Here is a 21,189-nt window from a genome sequence, read left to right as displayed (position 1 = left end):
GGGTCAGGCGTTGTCAAATCTGCAGACAAAATGGAAGTTTTCTTTTTATTTTTTTCACAAGACAACAAAGCTCGCACCTCATTGTGTTGTCTCGTCTTTTTCCGAATGCCGAACTATACATCTTTTGACTAAAGCAAGCGCCACCTGTGAGACGCAAGGGCTCATGGGAACTTAAAGCGCCTTAAGCTGAACCGCATGGCCCAAAAAGCGTCCGAATTCTTTCCGAACCGAATTCGGGACCGAACTTTTTTCGGAGAACAGAATTCTGTGCCGAATTGGGCCCGATCTGGCCAAGCCAGATTTCTCCTCCGAAATGGGAAGTGACGCCAACCGAAAAAGTAGAAGCATCCAATGGCTATCCAGCCGGAAGGAGCTGGATCCTTGAGGAGGCTTGCACGTGACGTCACTAGCAGACGACAGAGCACCCGGCGCCATATTGTTGTTCCACGTGTGCCTTGTGTTACGTGCGCAGCCGGACTCTACGTACAGCGTGTGCCTGTGAACGCGGCCTGTGTTTACACAAGCATACTGTATGGCGCCCCCGAAGGTTATTCAGCCTCGTGCATATTCTTCGACATTCACGGGAGATGATTTGCGGCGGTACCAGTATAAAGGGATCGTTTGTGGAGTCGATCCCAATTCATGCTTGAAGAAAGAGAGTGTCAAAGGGGCTCCGACGTCTGGCCTGATATTACTATCATGGATATTCATGATTATTTGGTGAGCAAGACTAGCTACCTTACTCGGAAGCAACTGAAGGCACACAAATCCCTCGATGCTTAGAATTACGTAACGAGTGGATGGGTCAAAGAACCGCTGGTAAAGCCGTTGGGATCATGGCGAAGGTGAGTTCTGCCCAACGGTTTATTGTTTAACTGGCTAATTTACGTTCAGTGTGAATATTTACTTATGCTTTCCTGTCCATTAATTCGACCGGAGTAAGTATAAACGTCATGTGAAGTGTAATCTCGCAATTTTCATGTTTCAGGTGAACCACTCACAAACACTCTCATCACCACCTTTGACGGCGTGGGTGTATTCAAGGAAGGATGGCGAAATCGTCTTTGGCCACCCATTGCGGAGATGGATTTCGCCTTTGGCATGGTTTTCATGTTCTGTTCCTTTCTTGGTCACCAGATTAGGGGGCTTAGCCTGTCACACAGGACATTTAACCATTTTTCCACAATTCGTGATGCAGTAGACAGGGATACTCCAAACCGATATCCAAGGTCCTGGAGAGGAAGGTTAAGCCTCAACCGCATGAGACACATCACCAACTCCTCAAATTTTGACAGCACATTTAGTTCTTTGTGTGCCACATGTGCCTCGACAATCTGAAAGACAGCTGCCAAGGTTTTAAAACTAGGCAGCCCGGTGTAGAGGAGAACTCTCGCATCATCCCCTTCCAGACTGGTGAACGAAAATTTTTGTTTTGAAAGGGCGCTCCTGCGCTTGTACAATTCTGCATTTAACCTGCGGATCTCATCCTGCAGGTCATCATCATCAGTGCTTAAGAAAGAAAAAGAAAAAAAGGAGCAGGCTTATGTGCAAATTCCATATCCTGCAAAACATGGCATATGTGAACCAAAAGATATTCCTGTGATGCATAACTAAAACATAGTGAAGTTAATTTTTCATCAAGTGTTATCCAGTCGCTTCTCTAACACCTATGTTCAGGCATTAACGAAGGCGGGAAAGACAGCTGGACGATGGACAGACAGCACAAGTGTTCTGTCATCCGGGTTTCCTTCCACACTTATGAACATGACGACCAGGGCGTGTCCATTCCAGACTTATGAGCACACCCATACCTGCGGGAACGTCTTCAACAACTGCAGGTATATCGAGTGAATCAGACGTTGGTGTCCTTGGTTCCATTTGCATGTCACGTCCCATCTGTGCGTCACTGCTTCCTTCTTTAGCTGAGAAAGTTGGTGACGTGATGCCAACAGCATGAATTACCTGCAAATTTTGATATTGTAAAAAGGTATCTTACCTAGTGATTCAGCATTATCAGCATGTTGAATTGTTTCCTGGCCCCCTGAATGGCAAACAGGGGGGGGGGGAATATGTTTATTATATATAAAAAAAATAAGAGGGAAAGGTTAGCCACCGGTATGGCGGCTTGCTATTCCCAGGAAAAAGGGGAAAAATAAAGGCAAACAAAAAGAAAAACAAAGAAAAAGGAAAACAATTAAATAAAAAGAAAAACAAACAGCTGGCAAACAGCTAATGTTAAAAAAGTTGCAGAAGCAAAGTTTCTCCATGGAACAATCTGGCATGTCACACCACTGTGGAACTCCAATCCCAACAGATCAATTTGAAGTATCTGGTTGTTCCTGTGGCATATGCTCAGATGGATGTAGCAGTACGTCACATACGCTGGCACCTTAAAAGAATCATTGGAATAATAAACACCCCTGCAACCTTGAAGCGGTTTCTATCGGGCCCAGTTTGGCGTGGAATGCGATCTTCTAACAGACGGCGTTAGCCCGGGACAAGCATAAACATACTCTGACTAGCCTTCTTTCGGGTGCATAGACGACTATAACGCGCTCCATGTTTTTCGGATGGCGACGAGCCGTATCCGAGGTGCAGACTTAGGGCCCAATCGGGATTGCAGTCATCAAACAATTGTGCAGGAGAGGCACTGCACAAAAAAGAAAAGCGCGTTACGCAGTGCTGCGTTATGTTCTATTACTTCCCACAAAATAATATTCGCTCACCTGATAAAATGTCGAGAGCACACTTTGTATTTGTCGAGATTTTCACGATCCAGGTCTTTTCTCCATATCCTGGAGACCCACAACGCTCTTCGCTTAGTTGAAAGCTCCCGCGTCTTCTCACACTCCCTATGTCTTACCGTCGGTATTTTGAAAAACCGTAGGTCCTTCACGATACGCTCAAGTTTCTGCTGTTTTGTGTGAGACCGGGTGGAACACCCAAATATTACACAGAACACCATAGCTATTCCCGACCACGCAATTCCACCGCACCCACACAACGTAAGCCCAACGGAGGCAATACAACAATATGGCGCGCGCACCGGATCCAACCTTCCCAGGAGTCTTCGAGCGCGTGGCGCACGTGAAGGCTCCCTATAGCAACGATGACGTAGCAATGGGGTTGACTGTTGCCGTGTGTGCGACTTCAACCCCTATGAATACGTTAACTTCAAGTTTTAGCAACCCTTGATTTCGGTTCAAAGTTGAGCAGCGTTATATATATATGTCAACGTAGCCAAGGAGGAGAGAGAGAGAGAATACCTGTTTATTTACAAACATTGGAGCTGAGTGACACCCATGAGGGGTCCGCTGCTCCATTTCTTGAAAGCGTTTCAATAACGCGTGAATAAAATATACATACAGAACAGAAACACATGCGAAAACACATGCGTGCAACTACTGTACGAATAATTATATAAAACTTTTAACTCGTTAATTAATTGCTGTCGGGAAAATGCGAGACAACAGAGTAGGAGGCAACCATTACTTGAATTCACCATCTTAAACAAAAATTCTGAAACTAGTAGGTACTGTGATATCTAGATCGCCAAAAAATTTTCATGCAAATGAGCCGAAACCAGAACTACGAACTTCTCGAGAGTAAGCTCGAGATTAAGCGAGACATCGCTTCGGATTATCTGGGATGGAAAGCAGTCTTTCTGGCCATCAGATTATCGCCTACTCCAATCAGCTCCGTCGCTAAGGAACACGTGGCCCTCCGATGGCGAACACCCATTATACAGCTCGAGAAGTGCCTGGTTTCATCTCATTTGCATTCCAAAGTTTGGCAATATATATCTCGTTTCAGGATGTTGTAAAAAAAAGGTGAATTTGAATAATGACTGGCTCCAATTCTCCTATCTGTCCCGAAAACATCTAATTAATAAATAAATTATGAATGAATGTATAATTAGATGTCCAGCAGTTACATACGCTTTCTGACTGGACGTCCGCCTGGCCGCATGACCCACCTGTGGAATCCGCATCTAGGTAGCCCTCATAGTTTTATTACAAACAAATTGTAAAGCATAAAAAAGAACGCCCTGTATAATTAATAACTATTACACGAAAATTATTATTATTCAAAGTCTGCAAAGACTGCACAAAATATGAATGTTGTATCCGCAAAACTTCACAGTTTCGTATTCTCCACGAGCAGTCGCGTCTCCGCTCTCCATCCCACTTTGGAAGATGATGAGAGAAATCGGCGTTCGAGGAACAGTGTTGCCAAACGCGTCGCGGGTTGACGTGTCGCAGACCCGCAACATCATATTTCTCGGAACTAGAAATTAATTTTATGATACTTCCTCGTCACGTGGAAAAACAATGTTGTCGGACAATACAGTGTGAAACATGTATATTGCAGTAGCATAAATTTGGTAATGTTCTGACGTCACGAAATTTAGTCCGTAGTTGTACTAGTTTAGACTTTCTTTCGCTCGACTAACATTGTATGCTGATACGAAAACCTCGTGAAACTGTTTACGCAGGTAGTCCTGGACACTCGCAATATGGGCACGAAAGTTGACCTCGTCCAGCCAATGCTCCATTTCGCCATCGACGTCTACAAACAACTGCTGAGCTCCGACACTTTCTTTTCGCCCTTCAGTATCGCAGCTGCACTGTCCATGACCCTTCCGGGAACACGAGGCAACACCGCTAAGCAGATCGCCACTGCTCTGCACATAAGAGAAGACATTCACGAGGCTTTCTCGCAGCTTCAGAAATCCTTGCAGGGTTGTGCGTGCGAACTTCACATCGCCAATCGCATCTACAGTAATCGAAGGTTGAACCCGCTGCGTGCATTTTGCGCTTTGCTGGAGGAGTATTACTCTACTACTATAGAAACTGTGGATTCCGGTGACGACGCCGTTCGTGAGAAGATCAATGCCTGGGTCGAACGGGTCACCCACGATAAGATCAAAGACCTCTTGGCACCAGGCACTGTGGATTCCTTTACCATGCTTGTTATAGTGAACGCCATATACTTTAAAGGTGCCTGGAAGAAGATCTTCCCACCATATCAGACCAAGCCGATGGCTTTTATGAAACGTCTTCCACTGCAAAGAAGGTGGACATGATGTTCCAGAAGGGAAACTTTAGGATGGGATCTAACAAGGAACTGAAGGCGACCACTTTAGAACTACCTTACAGAGGGGACATGGCTTCTATGATCATCCTGCTGCCGGACGAGATCGATGGCTTGAAATTCGTCCAAGAACGTCTGACAGTCGAAAATCTGGCGTCCGCGTTAGATGATATGAGAATGGAACGAGACGTGGAAGTGTTTTTGCCCAAATTTAAAATAGAGCAAACAATGCAGTTGAAGAAGGTACTCGTGGATTTGGGTGTCAAAGACATGTTCAGAGATTCGGCAGACCTGACGGGGATTACTGAGCAGAAGGAAGTAAAGTTCTCTCACGCTGTGCACAAGGCGTACGTTGATGTCAACGAAGAAGGCACTGAGGCGGCTGCGGCGACGGCCATGGTGATGTGTAACAGCATGTCGACTGCGGTTGCTGTGCCGAAGGTTTTTAAAGTGGACCATCCTTTCATGTTTTTCATTATGGCCCGAGATGTGGTCCTCTTCCTCGGTTCCCTTAGCCACCCGGTATAGATGACAGACATATGACGGCAAATCATCGATCATTCCGCCGACCGGTGACTTAAGCGTCCGATATCTGTTTAGCTTGTAGGTGCTAACCGCTTGAAGTGTGAGGTACCGTTTCTTGACGCCAAAATGAATGCCTCGACAACGTGTCATTTCTGAGTCTATGTGGGTTCTATGTGGGTTGTGATGCCCTCAAGTCTTGAGGAAATACCGAAATGGCACGAGCAACGACTACTTTGTCGCAATATTAGCCGCACAGATATTCTTCACCGCTCTCGATATCATGGCGATATCGCTATAGGGAAAGCTGCAGAATGCAAGTAAACATTGTGATTCAATCACGTTCTGTTGGTCTCTGTCAATCTCCGCGGGGTCATGCGTTGTCAGATCTGCAGACAAAAGGAACGTTTTTTTTTTTTTTGGAAGCCAACATAGCTCGCTCCGTATTGTGTTGTTTTGCCAATTGTATGGAACAATACACCCCGTATTGGCAACTGTAGGATGGGACAAGCGTTACGCTTCAAAAATAAAGCGCCACCTATGGCATGCAAGGGATCATGGGAACTTAGAGCGTCATAAAGCTTCGGCCAAAGGCGGAGGTAGAAGAAGAACAACAACATTCCCGGTATGCGCAGCAGAAGGCGTCAGCCGGGGTAAACCATAAACGAAGCAAACGACGAAGCAGTGCACATGCCGCTTTGCGCCGCACGCTTGGTTGCGCGCGCATCTTTGTAAAATCGTCTATTGCATCATAAGCTTTGATCAAAGCACGTGAAAAATTATCCTCCTGGCATTTTAGTTTTTTTACAAAGCAATCCGAAAAGAAGCTTCTATGCAGTGGAGTAGCTAGGGGGTGGTGGTTGGTTTCGGGACTTCTACTCTCCCCTCACTCGAACCCTATGGTACTGATATGAAATGAACCCTTTGATAACGCACTTGGCAAAGAGAAAACGGAGGTAAAATCCTCCTCCCGATGTAACTTACGACTACTGTACGACTAATTATGTAAAACTCATAAATTAACTTCTTAATTAACTGTTGTCGGGAAAATGCGAGACAACAGAATAGGAAACAAACATTACTTGACTTCAACCTCTTAAACAAAAATCCTGAAACCAGCACGTGCTTTGATATCTAGATCGCCAAACTCTGGTATGCAAATGAACCGAAACTAGAACTATACGCACTTCTCGAGCTCAGAAACGGCACCGCTTCGGATTATCTGGGCTGGAAAGCCGTCCTTCTGGCCATAAGATTATCGCCTACTCCAGCCAGCTTCATCGCTAAGGAACATGTGGCCCTCCAACGGCGAACGCTCACTATAGCGCTCGAGAAGTGCGTGGTTTCGGCTCATTTTTACAAAATCCTGAAACGTGTATATCTCGTTTGAGGATTTTGTAAAAAGGATGGGGTGAATTTAAATAATGACTGGCTCCAATTCTTCTATCTGGCCCGAAAACATCTATTTAATAAGTTAATCAATAATTTCAGACATAATTAGACGTCCAGCGGTTACATAAGGTTTCTGACATGACGTCCGCCTGACAGCATGACCAACCTGTGAAAACCGTGTCTAGGTAGCTCTCATAGCCTTATTTTAAAAAAAAAAGAAGATGTAAAGCATAAGAAAGGACGCCCTGTATAATTAATAACTATTACACGAAAATTATTATTATTCAAAGACTGCGCAATATATGTATGCCGTGCCCGCAAAACTTCACAGTTTCGGAATTCTCCACGAGCAGTCGCGTCTCCGCTCTCCGTCCCACTTTGGAACACAGCCTGCAGCTGTGATGAGAAGTGAGAAATCGGCGTTCGAGGAACAGTGTTGCAAGACGCATCGCAGGTTGACGCGTCGCAGACCCGTAACGTCATATTTCTCGGAACTAGAAATTAATGTTATGATACTCCCTCGTCACATGTAAAAAAAAAAAACAAAAAAAAAAACGATGTTGTTGGATAATACAGTGTGAAACACGTAGGGTAAGGTGGGGCAAGATCAGACCGAAATTTGCAATTGAATATTTATTTTTTTGTGTAAAAAACACACACCCATAGACACGTCCCCAGCTGTCTACTGCTCTGGCAACCAGAGCGACGTAACTGGTTCTAAAATAAACACACAACAAGAAATTCAAAAATGCACATTGTCTCATCTTGCCCCAACCCTCGGGGCAAGACGAGACACGCTGTGGTAATGAAATATCAAATTTAGCTTTTGCAATTTAAGCACCTACACAGCCCCCTTGAGCCCACCGTTTACATGATGTGATACGTGATAAAACCACATAGAACCCGGTGCTATTTCCCTCCACCATCCTTCGCAAACAAGGCACCGCCAGTCGCATGTGTCGCTGATCGCTCGCTTTTGAGCGCGCTTCTGCTTTGCTAGAAATATCATACGACACAGGAAAATTTGCTGGAAAATCCTAGGCAATATGTAAAAAAAAGGAATCTCTGAGGAACAAGCATAAGGCCACCTAATAGTTGAGTGATCAGTTCCTAAATTACGGTAAATTTAATTTGCATTACACTTCAATTACATTAAGTTTCGGCGTCCTGCCCCGTGCATGTCATCGGGTGCATTCATTTTTCAGTTAAACACCGGATAACCAAGAGTGCCCATATTTTGCGTATATCTAGATGAATGAAAAAATAAATAGGAGGAGGACTTACATGACCGAATAAACCTGCGACACGCTGCTGCACAGCTGACAAGAAAAATGACTACAGAAAATTGCGCCTTTTTTGCAGTTTTCAGGGTATTTACATTCCAGGCAGAAGTAACCGATTTTTCTTCAATGCAAGCACCACTCCGGACAGTTCTCACGTGCAATAAGGCGGATATGCAGAGACAAGCGCAGAGTTTGCAGAGTTTCAAGAGCAGTACCCCAAGCGCAGTGCCATGCAGAGCTTCAAGCGCATGGGGCAACGCGTCTCTAAAACAGGCGGTGTCGAGCAAAAAATGTCGTATCCTGTCCCACCTTACCCTATATTGCATTCACATAAATTTGGTAATGTTCTGACGTCAGGTCGCGTTCACAGGAACGTTCACAGGACGCGTTGTCGTCCTGTGAACGTTCGGCACTCGCAATAACTGTTACGTGTGGTTTACCATTTAAGGGGTGGCTCATCGTTCTAACTGTCTTGTTATGTTTGTTTTCTCTAACGTTAACGGGCTCTGTCGAAGTTCTTGAGTGACGACCTTCTTGAAGTGCGTTCTATTCCTCTGCGTGTTCTGGTATTCTTTCAAAATACGCGCTTATACAGTGGTGATGTACTTGTTTGGCGCAAGGTGCAATAAGTACTGCCATCGTCTCTGTGTCTATGATGGAGAAAATGCCCACGCCCTGAGGTGTCCGTGCGTCCCCGTCCGAAAAGAGAACACATATTGACAGCCCACAGGGCCTACGCCAATAAGACAGCGTCGGCGTGGCGCCGCTGACGCCGCCGCCAGAAAAAAATGCTCACGGCGCACACCTCTAGAGTTGGCACGCCGTCAATAGGATTCTCCTATCCCCGAGCGTGACCGCCCGGACGCAGCCATCCGTTGATCATGGACAGTGTTAGTGGACGAAATTCAGCCACCCCCCCCCTAGCTACAGCGGAGCTGCTCCGTTTGCTGCCAACCCTGTGCAGTCAAACGGGGGAACGAGCCGAAGGAGGGAACGACGTCCACCGTAGGGGAAGCGAGGCAAGCCGTGTAATTACGTTGAATACGTACGAATCTTCGGGATACGTGCAGAATTGAGTAATGCTATCAGAATCACAAGGTAAACGTTCTCATGTCAAATGTGAATCATATATTATACCTGTATATAGGTTTTTCACCTTGATGTCATATATTATATCTATGAGATTGCCTGCCACACCGCCAGCCCTTTGCTTTCCACCGACACAGACGAAGATGTTTACCGCCTATGACATGTTGAAGTGGCGTTTGTATGCCTTTGCGACCGAAATCAATAAATCGTTATCCATCCCAACGAATGTAGGCGTGTACTTCCGAAGGCAACTGCATTCCAAACATGAACGCACACAGTAAACCGCCATTTTCATGCTGCTCTGCGGGAGGCGCGATTTTCGGCGAACACTTGAGGTCGAGGGAGGAGGTGTGAAAGGAGGAAAAAGTAAAAACAAAAAACTCGCTGAAAGATGAAAGTCACTGAAAAGGTTAGCCAGCTGTAGGACTCGAAACCACATCTTCTGGATTGCCGGTCCAGGGCTCCACCAATATACCTCTACCCGAGAAACGTCATCGTGACGAAGGTAGACACACCGAAACCAAAACAGATCGGAAGGGGAGAGCGAATTGGCGAGCGCGGGAGCGAATTGGCGGGAGCGAATTCCACGAATTGGCAATTGTTCGCTGCCTCCTACTGAAAGAAATGGAGGACCGAAGGTCGCGTCCTTTTCAGAGACCATCGTAATCCCCTCAAGACCGTGGCTTTCGGGCGCGACCTTGTTCGCCACTAGCTTTGAACGTAGTTCAACTCTACCAAACTCGTGGCGCTGTCGAACATTATGACGTCATTTGTTTACAAACAGGTAGAGGTCTATTGAGCTAAGCTAACACGCCTTCTCAGCGACCTCCAGGGTGCGTCATCTGAAGGGACAAACCAGCCACACTCTCTCAGTTAACCTCCTTTCACTCTTACATTTTTGCTCACTCATACACACATGTATACGACGGGATCGACGCAAGCGGCAACTGTTGCACATGACAGAACTGATGTTCTGGGGCTGGAACAACATAGAAGGGACAAATACATACAAAGCCTCAATTTGCCTAAGAGCAGTTGCGTTTGCCATGCACATACGTATATATCTCTTTACAATACGCATAACCTTATTTTCCACTTCACTTGAACCCATTGCGTCATGCAACAGTTCGCGCCAACTGCAAAGCCATCCACATATCAGCACCGCTAACTACACACAGGAAAGGCAGCGCAGCTTCTTCGTACCCGTGGCGTCTGCTATTTTAGTTACGCAGCGCCTGCGAACTACCAGCGTCAGCGGGCTGCTCACTGAGCTCGTCACTTGTTTTTGCCGTTTCCTCCTCTCTCACCTCCTCTCTCGACCTCAAGTGTGCGCCGGAAACCGTGTCCCGTTGGGTATTTTGCGGACCACTCGCTTGCCCAACGATACCCGTCCACACCTTCCACACCCCCTACGGACTGTCTGAGTAAGTTATGCTGTCGCTCTATATGTCTATGTGAAGGGCATTGGTCAGTTGAGACATTCTGGCTGTTTCCTTCGACAGATGCCCAACACGGCTAGGGGACGGGCGTGGCAGTAGTGTTTGTATGGCGATTTCCGTCTGACTTTGTACGTGTGTTTCACGCTATTTTTGCGTGTGCGCGCTTAACACCTAAATATTCATGCCGCTACAAATTGAATGATGACGAATAATGACCGTCTTTGTATTGCCGTTAAAACGAATAATAGAACGGCCGCGAAATCGACACAAGTAGTCCTTCAGATTTCTCTTTCGTTTTTCTGTTGCAATCCTCCTGATAACGACGGCTGGTCACGTGCACTAGGACGCGGGAAAATTTAAATATTGCCCAAACAATCCCAGAAGCTTGGATGAAAGCTCATATTCAATAATAATGAGGACACGTATGACAGTACTACCATTATAGTACGTTATAGTGTTGTTCATGTACATGCAAACGAACGCAAAAAAAAAAGGCTTTGCTCGTTCTGGAATTTTCCCCAGGCAACAACTGATCTTTCCCGGCAACTTATCTTTCTCTATGCTTGCCAATAGGCCGTTTGAAAAAGTTCCAGGGACCAGCGCGCGCTCCGGCAGGGCGTGCCGGGAAATGCTGTGCAAAACGACAGCGATTTGCTATCGTCTCCGAATGTCGTCGTTGTCGTCGTGGTGCATGCACCGTCGCTGTCGTTTTGCACAGCATTTCCCGGCATGCGCGCTGCTGCCTGGAACTTTTGCAAATGGCCTATTCTTGCCTGTTGTCCCATTTGGTCCACGTGTTGTCCTGGCTGTAATTTACGGTCTGTTCTCACAAGCAGGCACAAATCCCATAATGCAGTAGGCGACAAACACATCCCAGCCCAGGAAATTGAACTTTCAAAACGAAAAAATTCCTCGGAATTTCGGATCATTGCTTCGGCGTTCCGCGTATTGAGTTTGGTTATAGAAAAAAAAAAAAAACAAAAAAAAAACGGAAGATATTGAATTCGTCACCTGACGAATTCTACTACTACCACAAAGGAAATGAAATGAATGAAAGGAAAAATACTTTTTTTTATAGGGACCGTGCGACACCTCGTGTCTTCCCATTTCGCCTATTCCCATTTTGCCTAATGCCTCTTAGCAGATTATCTCGCCATCCCTTAGCAGGTTCGCCGACCTCGAACTGCAGGGGGTCCCATTTGGCCTAATGTATGCTGCAGACAGTCCCACTTCGCCTACTAATCCGTGTTACGTAAGAAAGAAGGCGGTCCTCTGGCATGCTGCCAAAAGTCAATTTCGGATATTCATATAACTTTACATGCAACCTTGTTGGTTTCACTGAAGCATGAGGTCTGTATTTATAATTCATATTACACTAGGGTTTCTTCCCTCATCTGTTGGTTCACAAATATAGACTGTGCAAGAGTGAAAACATAGTTTTTATTTACATTTTTTTAAATTAAAAGGCCAGCTTTGTTTTCTGCACTTCAAAATTCTTCCAAATTTGCAGCTCTACTCAATATGCACTAGATATCCCACGGCATCGAGGTACGACATCATGTCCCGTTCGCCATTCTGAATTATTGACTGCTCAATGACATTCTTAAGTAGCATCACAACGTTTTATTAATTCCAACGCCCTACGCCGGCTTTTTCAACTGACCCTAAGTGATTTGGGAGAAATTCACAGCACACCCTGGATGAGACTAGAATTTGTACGACACCGACCAGAAAAGGAATTCCTGTCGGAAAATATTTCCGTGTATAACTCCCACCGTTAGATAATGCGCAGGCCCTCTTCAGAGCACCTTTTTACCGAATAACGCGCGCGTTATACACCGGAAAATACGGTAGTTAGGTTGAACGTGGGTTAAGGCGTCTCGCTCGGTGGTGTCGTGCTAACTGGGAGGCGGTAGGTTCGAATCCTACCACCGGTTGTGCTGTCTGAGGTTTTCCCTGGGTTTTCCGATGACTTTCGAGACGAATACCGGCACAGTTCCCCCTGAAGTCTGCCCAAGACGCATATTAACCCCCTATCCCCCCGCTCCTTCCTGCTGTCCTCTATCCATCTGCCTTCATTTGTACGTCGCTCATAGCCACCTCTCATCTCCAAATAGCCACATCTCGCTCATAGCCACCTCGCCGTCGCTCATAGCTTCGCGGCGCTAACACGAGACTAAAAAAAAAAAAAGAGTTAAATTAAACATGACTATAGCGACACCAGTTTCCATATTTAACATCGCTCAGGTGACACTGAACATGGCTCGAAGCCTTGTTTCATTCGTCATGCTGTCCATCAGGAGTCACAATGTAAAATGTTTGTAAAATGTTTTTGTTATATTTGTACATTATATTTACACCTTATATTTGCAAATGTAAAGGGTCTTTGTTTCGGACGACGTAAGGTAGTTGTCCGACGAGCACATTCATTTCTTGCACACGTGATCATCGGGTCGGAGCGTGTAAGTAACGCCCACTTGCCGACAGTCCCGTTTTGCCTAATGAGATTGCACGGCAGTCCCATTTCGCCTAACGGCTGTTACCCCTCCCGCCTCTTTAATCCGATAATCCGGGTTAGGCAAAATGGGAATAGGCGAAATGGGATGTAACCCGACACCTAAAGGGGGGGCGCTGCTACGTCGCGACAGCGCCGCCAGTGGCGGTCTTGGAAGTATCCGACGTGATGCCACGCCACCCGCTCTATGCATTCTCAAGTGAAACCGTAGCTTGCGTGGCGACCGCCGTAATTAGAAGGGCTAATCTTCGAAGTGCAAATAATGTGGAACCTTTCTGGGGCGCGAACGAAGAGAATGGAGACAAAGTACACAGAAGCAACCACCGTATTTATAATGTATCTAACAGTGCGGAAGGAGAACAGCCACTCGCGTCTGTCTGGTCAAAACGCCTGTAAGTGATACGTCGAGATGATGGTTATTTCCGCCTCGCAAAATCCTGGCTTGCTAGCTATATACGTGTATTTCTCCCAACCATTTATAATATCATGTTTTGACTGAGTCTTGTATTCCTTTCGTCCTCTTTGCACGCACATAGCTTCGTCACTGAAATCGACATCGTGCGTCCGTTTTATCCATACAAATAAACACGTGAGGTCACACCTTATTGTGAAAACTTGTACTGCAGTATTTCCAGTATTCTCAGGTACAACAACGCTACAGAGATCCTCAAATAAGAAATTATACGAGTTTTTACCTCGGCTACCGCCGTAGGCTTGTGGCAAGACAGCTGTGAAATGGTCGGTGCGTAATTACAAAAACTAAACCTTTGCATGAGAACAGACAACGTTCGAGTACAAGAGAGAAAAGAAGAAAAAAACCCTCCACAGCGAAGTTTGCTTTGTTTAAAGTATGAAGTAAACCAGTACTCCATAACAGTTCGACCAGTTTAACAAGAGCTGGGTGCGGTAGTTCATTAGAACATTCTGACATGTGCCTTCAGGAATGCAGGCCTAATGTGCGAACAATAAGCATTACGCATTTCATTTTGAAGCAATAGATCTGCCATTTCATCTCTTCTCAAATGCAAACATAAAAACCGTGATGCGCGATACGCGACGAAGATACCAAAAGGAGAGAATAAAGCGTGAGAATAGTTGTCTTTGATTGATCGATATTTCTGGACACAATTTGAATGCAGTGTCGAGGCTAAGGTACCACTACTAAAAAACATTTATTTACTTAATTTACTGTTGTTTCCGCAGGTCGTCTTGTACACCCACAATACACGACATGGGCACGAAGGTAGACCTCGTTCAGCCACTGCTGCATTTCGCCATCGACGTCTACAAACAAGTGCAGAGATCCGACACTTTCTTTTCGCCCTTCAGTATCGCAGCTGCACTGTCCATGACCCTACCGGGAACACGAGGCAACACAGCCAAGGAGATCGCCACTGCCCTGCACATAAGAGAAGACATTCACGAGTCTTTCTCGCAACTTCAGAAATCCTTGCAGGATTGTGCGTGCGAACTTAACATCGCAAACCGCATTTACAGTGATCGAAGGTTGAACCCGTTGCATGCATTTTGCGCTTTGTTGGAGGAGTATTACTCTACTACTATAGGAACTGTGGACTTTGGTGAGGACGACGCACGTCAGAAGATCAATGCTTGGGTCGAACAGGTCACTAACGATAAGATCAAAGACCTCTTGGCACCAGGCACTGTGGATCCCTCTACCATGCTTGTCATAGTGAACGCCGTATACTTTAAAGGTGCCTGGAAGAAGACCTTCTCAAGATTTGAGACCGAAATGAGGGATTTTTACGAAACGTCTTCCACTGCAAAGAAGGTGGACACGATGTTCCAGAAGGGAAACTTTAGGATGGGATATAACGAGGAACTGAAGGTGACCACTTTAGAACTACCTTACAGAGGGGACATGGCTTCTATGATCATTCTGCTGCCGGATGAGATCGAGGGCTTGAAATTCGCCCAAGACCGTCTGACAGTCGAAAATCTGGCGTCCGCGTTACACGATATGACAATGGAACGAGACGTGGAATTCTTTTTGCCCAAATTTAAAATAGAGCAGACAATTGGGCTGAAGAAGGTACTCATGGATTTGGGTGTCAAAGACATGTTCAGAGATTCGGCAGATCTCACGGGGATTACTGAGCGGAAGGATGTAAAGTTCTCTGACGTCGTGCACAAGGCGTACGTTGATGTCCACGAAGAAGGCACTGAGGCGGCTGCGGCAGCAGCTGTATTGATGGGGTTGGGTTGCTGCATGAGAGTTCGGGATCTTAAACCGAAAGTTTTTAAAGTGGACCATCCTTTTATGTTTTTCATTCTGGCTCGAGATGTGGTCCTCTTCTTTGGTTCCTTGACCCACCCGGTATATATAGATGACAGTCATATGACGGCAAATCCTCGATGATTCCGCCGGCCGGTGACATAAGCGTCCGATGTCTGTTTAGCTTAAAGATGTCGACCATTTGAAGCGTGAGAAACTATTTCTAGACGCCAAAATGAGTGCCTCGACAGCGCGTCATTTCTGAGTCTATGTGTCTTGTGATGCCCTTTGACTTGAGGATGTACCGAAATGGCACGAGCAACGAATATTTTGTCGCAATATTAACCGCGCTCATGGCGATATTGCTGTAGGGAAAGTTGCAGAATGCAAATAAACATGCTGATTCAATCACGTTTTGTTGGTTTCTATTAATCTCCGCGGGGTAAGGCGTTGTCAAATCTGCAGACAAAATGGAAGTTTTCTTTTTCTTTTTTTCACAAGACAACAAAGCTCGCACCGCATTGTGTTGTCTCGTCTTTTTCCGAATACCGAACAATACATCTTTTCACTAAAGCAAGCTCCACCTGTGAGACGCAAGGGCTCATGGGAACTTAAAGCGCCTTAAAGCGTGAACCGCATGGCAAGAAAAGCTTAGACCTCTACTTCTTTGTAAACAAATGACGTCAATGATGTTCGACAGCGCCACGAGTTTGGTAGAGTTGAACTACGTTCAAAGCCAGTGGCGAACAAGGTCGCGCCCGAAAGCCACGGTCTTGAGGGGATTCCGATGGTTGAAAGGAACGCGACCCTCCGTCCTACTTTTCTTTCAATAGGAGGCAAGGAACAATTGCCCCTTCGTGGAACCCAGCTCTCCCCTTCCGATCTGTTTTGGTTTCAGTGTGTCTACCAACGTCATGATGACGTTTCTCGGGTAGAGGTTTATTCCGTGCCGAATTCGGCCCGATCTGGCCAAGCCAGAATTCTCCTCCGAAATGGGAAGTGACGCCAACCGAAAAAGTATAAGCATCCAATGGCTATCCAGCCGGAAAAAGAACCATAGGAGGCTTGCACGTGACGTCACTAGCAGACGACAGAGCACCCGGCGCCATATTGTTGTTCCACGGTTCCACGTGTGCCTTGTGTTACGTGCGCTGCCGGACTGTACGTACAGCGTGTGCCTGTGAACGCGGCCTGTGTTTACACAGGCATACTAACGCATACTAACCCCTCCCCCCCTGTACCCACTCTTTCCTGCTGTCCTCTCTCCATCTGTCCACGTCTGTACCACAGTCTGTCTGTAGACACAGTTGCTTCGCGGCGCTAACACGGAACGAAAAAAAAAATCTAATACGAAATAAACGGGTGGCCTCTAAACTGTTCTGGTTGCTCCCCCACCGGTCTATTGTCCACGAAGTGTCAAGATGAGTGAAAGCAAAATGTGAAGAATTATTCTTCCTTCCCCCGCTGAGCAAGCGCACAGAATGCAATGCGTGCGCAAAGAGCACTGGGATTTTCTGAACTCGTCTATTCAAACCGATATGAAATTGGAATGCAGAGAAAATAAGAAGTGGCATCTTCATCTCAATCACATCTCAATCTTTTTTTTATATATGCATCCTTTCTTCTTTGATCCTTGAAACTTCATTTCTTTTCCTTGCAAATGTTGTTGCATCACAATCCACAACAGTTTTTTCTTGTGTCTTGAAAAAAAATTGAGCAAAGAAAGCAACAGTGAGCAGATGAATGATGTAATTTACTTGCGGAACTTGGGTGATGTTGCTCACTGCTTTGGCTTCAGTGCCTCCCCTGTCTTTCCTTTAAACATTGCCTAAAATCACCTTAACTGTGCTGTGGGGCATAACCTATTGAAATCACCAATATACATATCAAATTGACTAGACATCGTCGCATAAGGCAATTGCAGCCCCAGCCCGCGCAAGATACTGCCACTGGCACTAGCACCATTCTGCGGTTAGTTCTAGCCGCTTTGAAAGCGATTGTGGCATGCTGCCCTGAGGCTGCGAACCTACCAGAAGTGCAGGCCCTGATGATAATGGACATATGCTTTTCCGGCCATGGAGCAAATATATAAGCGTGCCGCCCTAATTCAGTGGAATGCACGTGGTTTGCGAAACAAGCTCCCTGACGTCAAACCTTTTTTAAACATCGTGTTCCTCTTTTGGCAATCAGCGAAGCTTACGTCAAGAAGGACTTTAGCATAAGCGGGTATGCCATGGTTACTCAGGGCGACGCGGACATTTATAGGAGTGTCTTGTTTGTCCGCCTGGACCTCGTGTCTGCAGTTGTGCCAATGTCACAGTGTCTGCCTTTTGACTGCGTAAAGTGTAAGGTTCGTCTCGGCAAGATCACTCTTACCGTTGTTAGTCTCTACATACCACCATCGGTACCGGTTTCGAAGACTGACCTGATGACCGTCTTCGACGACTTAGATCCGTTTTTTCTGGTGGTTGGCGACATAAACGCTCATCACCCTGTATGTGGCAGCCCCAAGACCGATCGCAAAGGAAAGATCTGGCTGGAAATCATTGAGAGATTTGACCTTCATCTACTTAACGACGGCTCCCCAACATTCATCGGCAGATCGTTCTCTACTGACGTCCTGGATGTCTCTCTTTGCTCTAAAGATATTTGTAGGGACTTACACTGGTACACCGATCTAGATTCTAGGGGGAGCGATCACATCCCCATTTACATAACATATAACCGTTATCCCCCGGCATCTGGCTGCAGAATGGTGAAGATAACAGACTGGCATGCTTTCCGGACTGCCTGTGCGGAACACGCTGAATCCCTGCGTTCGGTAAACGATGTCGGAAAGCTGATTGTTCGCTCTTTGGCGCTCTCTACCAAGTCAGTCCGCTTGATCCCTGGTCACTTAGGCACTAACCCCCGGGTGGAACAGCTCCGAGCTCTCCGGCGACGTGCAGAGCGCAAAGCTAGGCGGACTGGCGACATTCATGACATCCAGGAAGCACGACGCGCCAGCAAACAGGTACAGAAGGCACTCCGGGACATTGACCGTCAGCGTTGGCGCCAATTTTGCATGACACTGTCCCCATTTGCAAGCCCTGCCCGGATCTGGAGAATTGCACGTAGCCTGAAGGAAACTCATCCAGTTAGAAATCCTTTAGGGTCCTTGGCCCTATCCACGTCCTCTTCGGAGAAGCTGGTTGCCTCAGAATTTTGTCGTCTCATTAGGAGAGCTACGGACGTGTGTCGTTGTGCTGAGTACCGGGCAGGCACAGCTTGCTTGAAGTCTACCCTTGAACAGGTGATTATGCCATCAATACCCCCTCTTGACATGGATTTCACCATGGAGGAACTCCTCACGGCGATATCATCTTCGAGTAGAAAGTCATCTCCTGGCCCGGACGGTATCACCAACGCTACTATTAGGAACCTGGATATTCTGTCCCTCAAGGCTGTGTTAGCCATGTACAACCACTCATGGAGAAGCGGACAGGTCCCTTTGGAGTGGAAAGTAGGTCAGGTGGTGCCGCTCTTGAAACCAGGAAAGCACCCGTCTCAGCTGTCTTCATTTCGCCCAGTTACCCTCACCAGTTGTTTGGGCAAAGTCATGGAACGAATGGTCCTACGGAGGCTTGAGTGGTGGCTTGAGAGCTATGGATTCTTTCCCCAGGAGCAGAGCGGCTTTCGCCGTTACCGTAACTCAATGGACTCTGTAGTTGATCGCGTCACAGCTGTGCAAGTTGGTAAACAGCGCAGGAAGATTTCCGTCGCCGTTTTTCTTGATGTCAAAAGGGCGTATGACACGGTCAGTCACGTATCCATCTTGCATGATCTGTACCAAGCTGGTCTCTCGCATCGTACACTATGTTGGCTCCAGGACTTTCTCCAACAACGGTCCGTCTTCGTCCGCACATCACAAGGCGACACCGACTTGTTCCCGGTCCCTCAGGGTGTTCCACAAGGAAGCGTCCTGAGCCCGCTCTTATTTAATGTTGTAATGGCGGGCACTAAAAGTTGCATTCGAAGGAAGGTCAACTTGTCCCTTTACGCCGACGACATATGCATCTGGTCAACTGGTACATCTCGCCTTGCCATTCGACAACGCCTCCAGGCTACATTGGACGACATTCACACTTACCTGCTCCGAGCAGGGATGGAAATATCAGCGGAGAAAAGTGCGGCACTCGCCTTCTCCCGCAAATCCATGCAACGATGCCGTCTGCACATTGGGGACAGGCCACTTATAAATGTCCAGCACCACAAATTCCTCGGCGTAACTCTAACCACTAACCTCTCTTGGAAACGTCACATCGATGGCATGGAGAAGAAAGTTCAGCGCTGGACCGCTGTCATCCGTCACTTCGCTGGAATGAGGTATAGGGACGCGATGAGAAGGACCTCCTGATGCTGCATAACGCCTTGATTCGCGCCACAGTCGCCTACAGTCTGCCTGTGCTTCACGATCTCCCCAGCACCTTAGCACAGAGGATCCGCGCTATGCTGGCACGGAGCCTACGGGTGTGCCTCGGTGTCCCCCGCGGGGCCGAGACAAGGCTAGTGGTTGCGGAAGCCCGCGACATCCCTTTTGAAGTTCTCCGAAACACAGAAACTGTGCGCCAGTATCTCCGCCTGATTGCACACCATCGCCACCACCCGCTCATCCGGAAACTTCGGGCAAGGCGCAGTACGCCGATCCACGGATGTATAATGTCATTCAAATCCCGCGTTCCGAAATTCGTGATCAGCCCCGCCGCTGAAAGCACGGCCCCGTGGACACTTCCGTCGCCAAGCGTCACCGCCTCTATCCCAGGGATCACGGACAACAAAAGGAGCTACCCCGACCTCGTACTACAGCAACTGACTATGGATTTCATCGGCACCGCATATGATGGGTTCTGCACGGTCTTCACGGATGGCTCCTCAACGAAAACTTCGTCATCCTCATCTTTTGTGGTACCCTCGATACCGCTCACCCGGGGTTGCCGGTTGTCCCATCGCACCTCTTCGACCTCAGCCGAGCAGTACGGAATCCTGCTGTTCTTACAATATGCGGCCACCTGCGATCCACGGCGATGGGTAGTCTGTACGGACTCCAAGTCAGCTCTTCGATGCCTGAAAACCTCAGGTCTCCGCGGCTCACTGGCCACACTTGTGATAAACATTCTACGCCTACTGAAGTCCATAACTGCCCACGGCCACACCATCGCTTTTCAATGGATTCCGGGTCATTGCGGAATCTCTGGCAATCACGTTGCCGACGCTGCCGCAGCGGCCGCTCACCACCAGGGCAAGTGTGTCCCGATTGTTCTCCCAAGGGGGGACAGACGGTCCCTTCTTCGTGACTGGGCTGCCTCCTCATCCGTCGAACAATGGCGTCGGGATGTCCCGGCCAGTACCACACTGGGAATTGTAAACCCAACATTCTCGTGTCGCTTACCGACATCTCTACCGCGCGTCATTAAGTCCCTCCTACATCGCTTACGGCTGAATGTTGCCTTTTCGCCGTACTACCGTTACCAGATAGGGTGTGCCAGTAGTCCCTTGTGCCCGGAGTGTGGTGTGCCAGCGACCGCGGACCATGTGATCATCGCATGTGCCACCTATAGGAGGGAGCGTCACTTGTTGGCA

At 47.3% G+C, this 21,189-nt stretch overlaps 1 protein-coding gene and 1 pseudogene across 1 annotated transcript; both read left to right on the top strand.

Annotated features, from left to right (window-relative positions):
- The first annotated feature begins 57 nt into the window (after positions 1 to 57).
- On the top strand, positions 58 to 5,957 carry LOC135394740 (leukocyte elastase inhibitor-like; annotated as a pseudogene).
- Positions 5,958 to 10,634: 4,677 nt separating this feature from the next.
- On the top strand, positions 10,635 to 15,981 carry LOC135396185 (leukocyte elastase inhibitor-like). The gene is made up of 2 exons (XM_064627212.1): positions 10,635 to 10,804; positions 14,538 to 15,981. Exon 2 carries the CDS (start codon positions 14,566 to 14,568, stop codon positions 15,712 to 15,714), a length of 1,149 nt encoding a protein of 382 aa, XP_064483282.1. The 5' UTR covers positions 10,635 to 10,804; positions 14,538 to 14,565; the 3' UTR covers positions 15,715 to 15,981.
- The last annotated feature ends 5,208 nt before the right edge of the window (positions 15,982 to 21,189 follow it).

The sequence above is a fragment of the Ornithodoros turicata genome, chromosome 5 (genome assembly GCF_037126465.1).
Source record: "Ornithodoros turicata isolate Travis chromosome 5, ASM3712646v1, whole genome shotgun sequence".
Lineage (NCBI taxonomy): Eukaryota > Metazoa > Arthropoda > Arachnida > Ixodida > Argasidae > Ornithodoros > Ornithodoros turicata.
This window is presented reverse-complemented; position numbering and strand designations above follow the sequence as displayed.

Coding starts and splice junctions, on each gene's coding strand:
- LOC135396185 (XM_064627212.1), top strand. CDS start 14,566: ATGGGCACGAAGGTAGACCTCGTTCAGCCACTGCTGCATTTCGCCATC.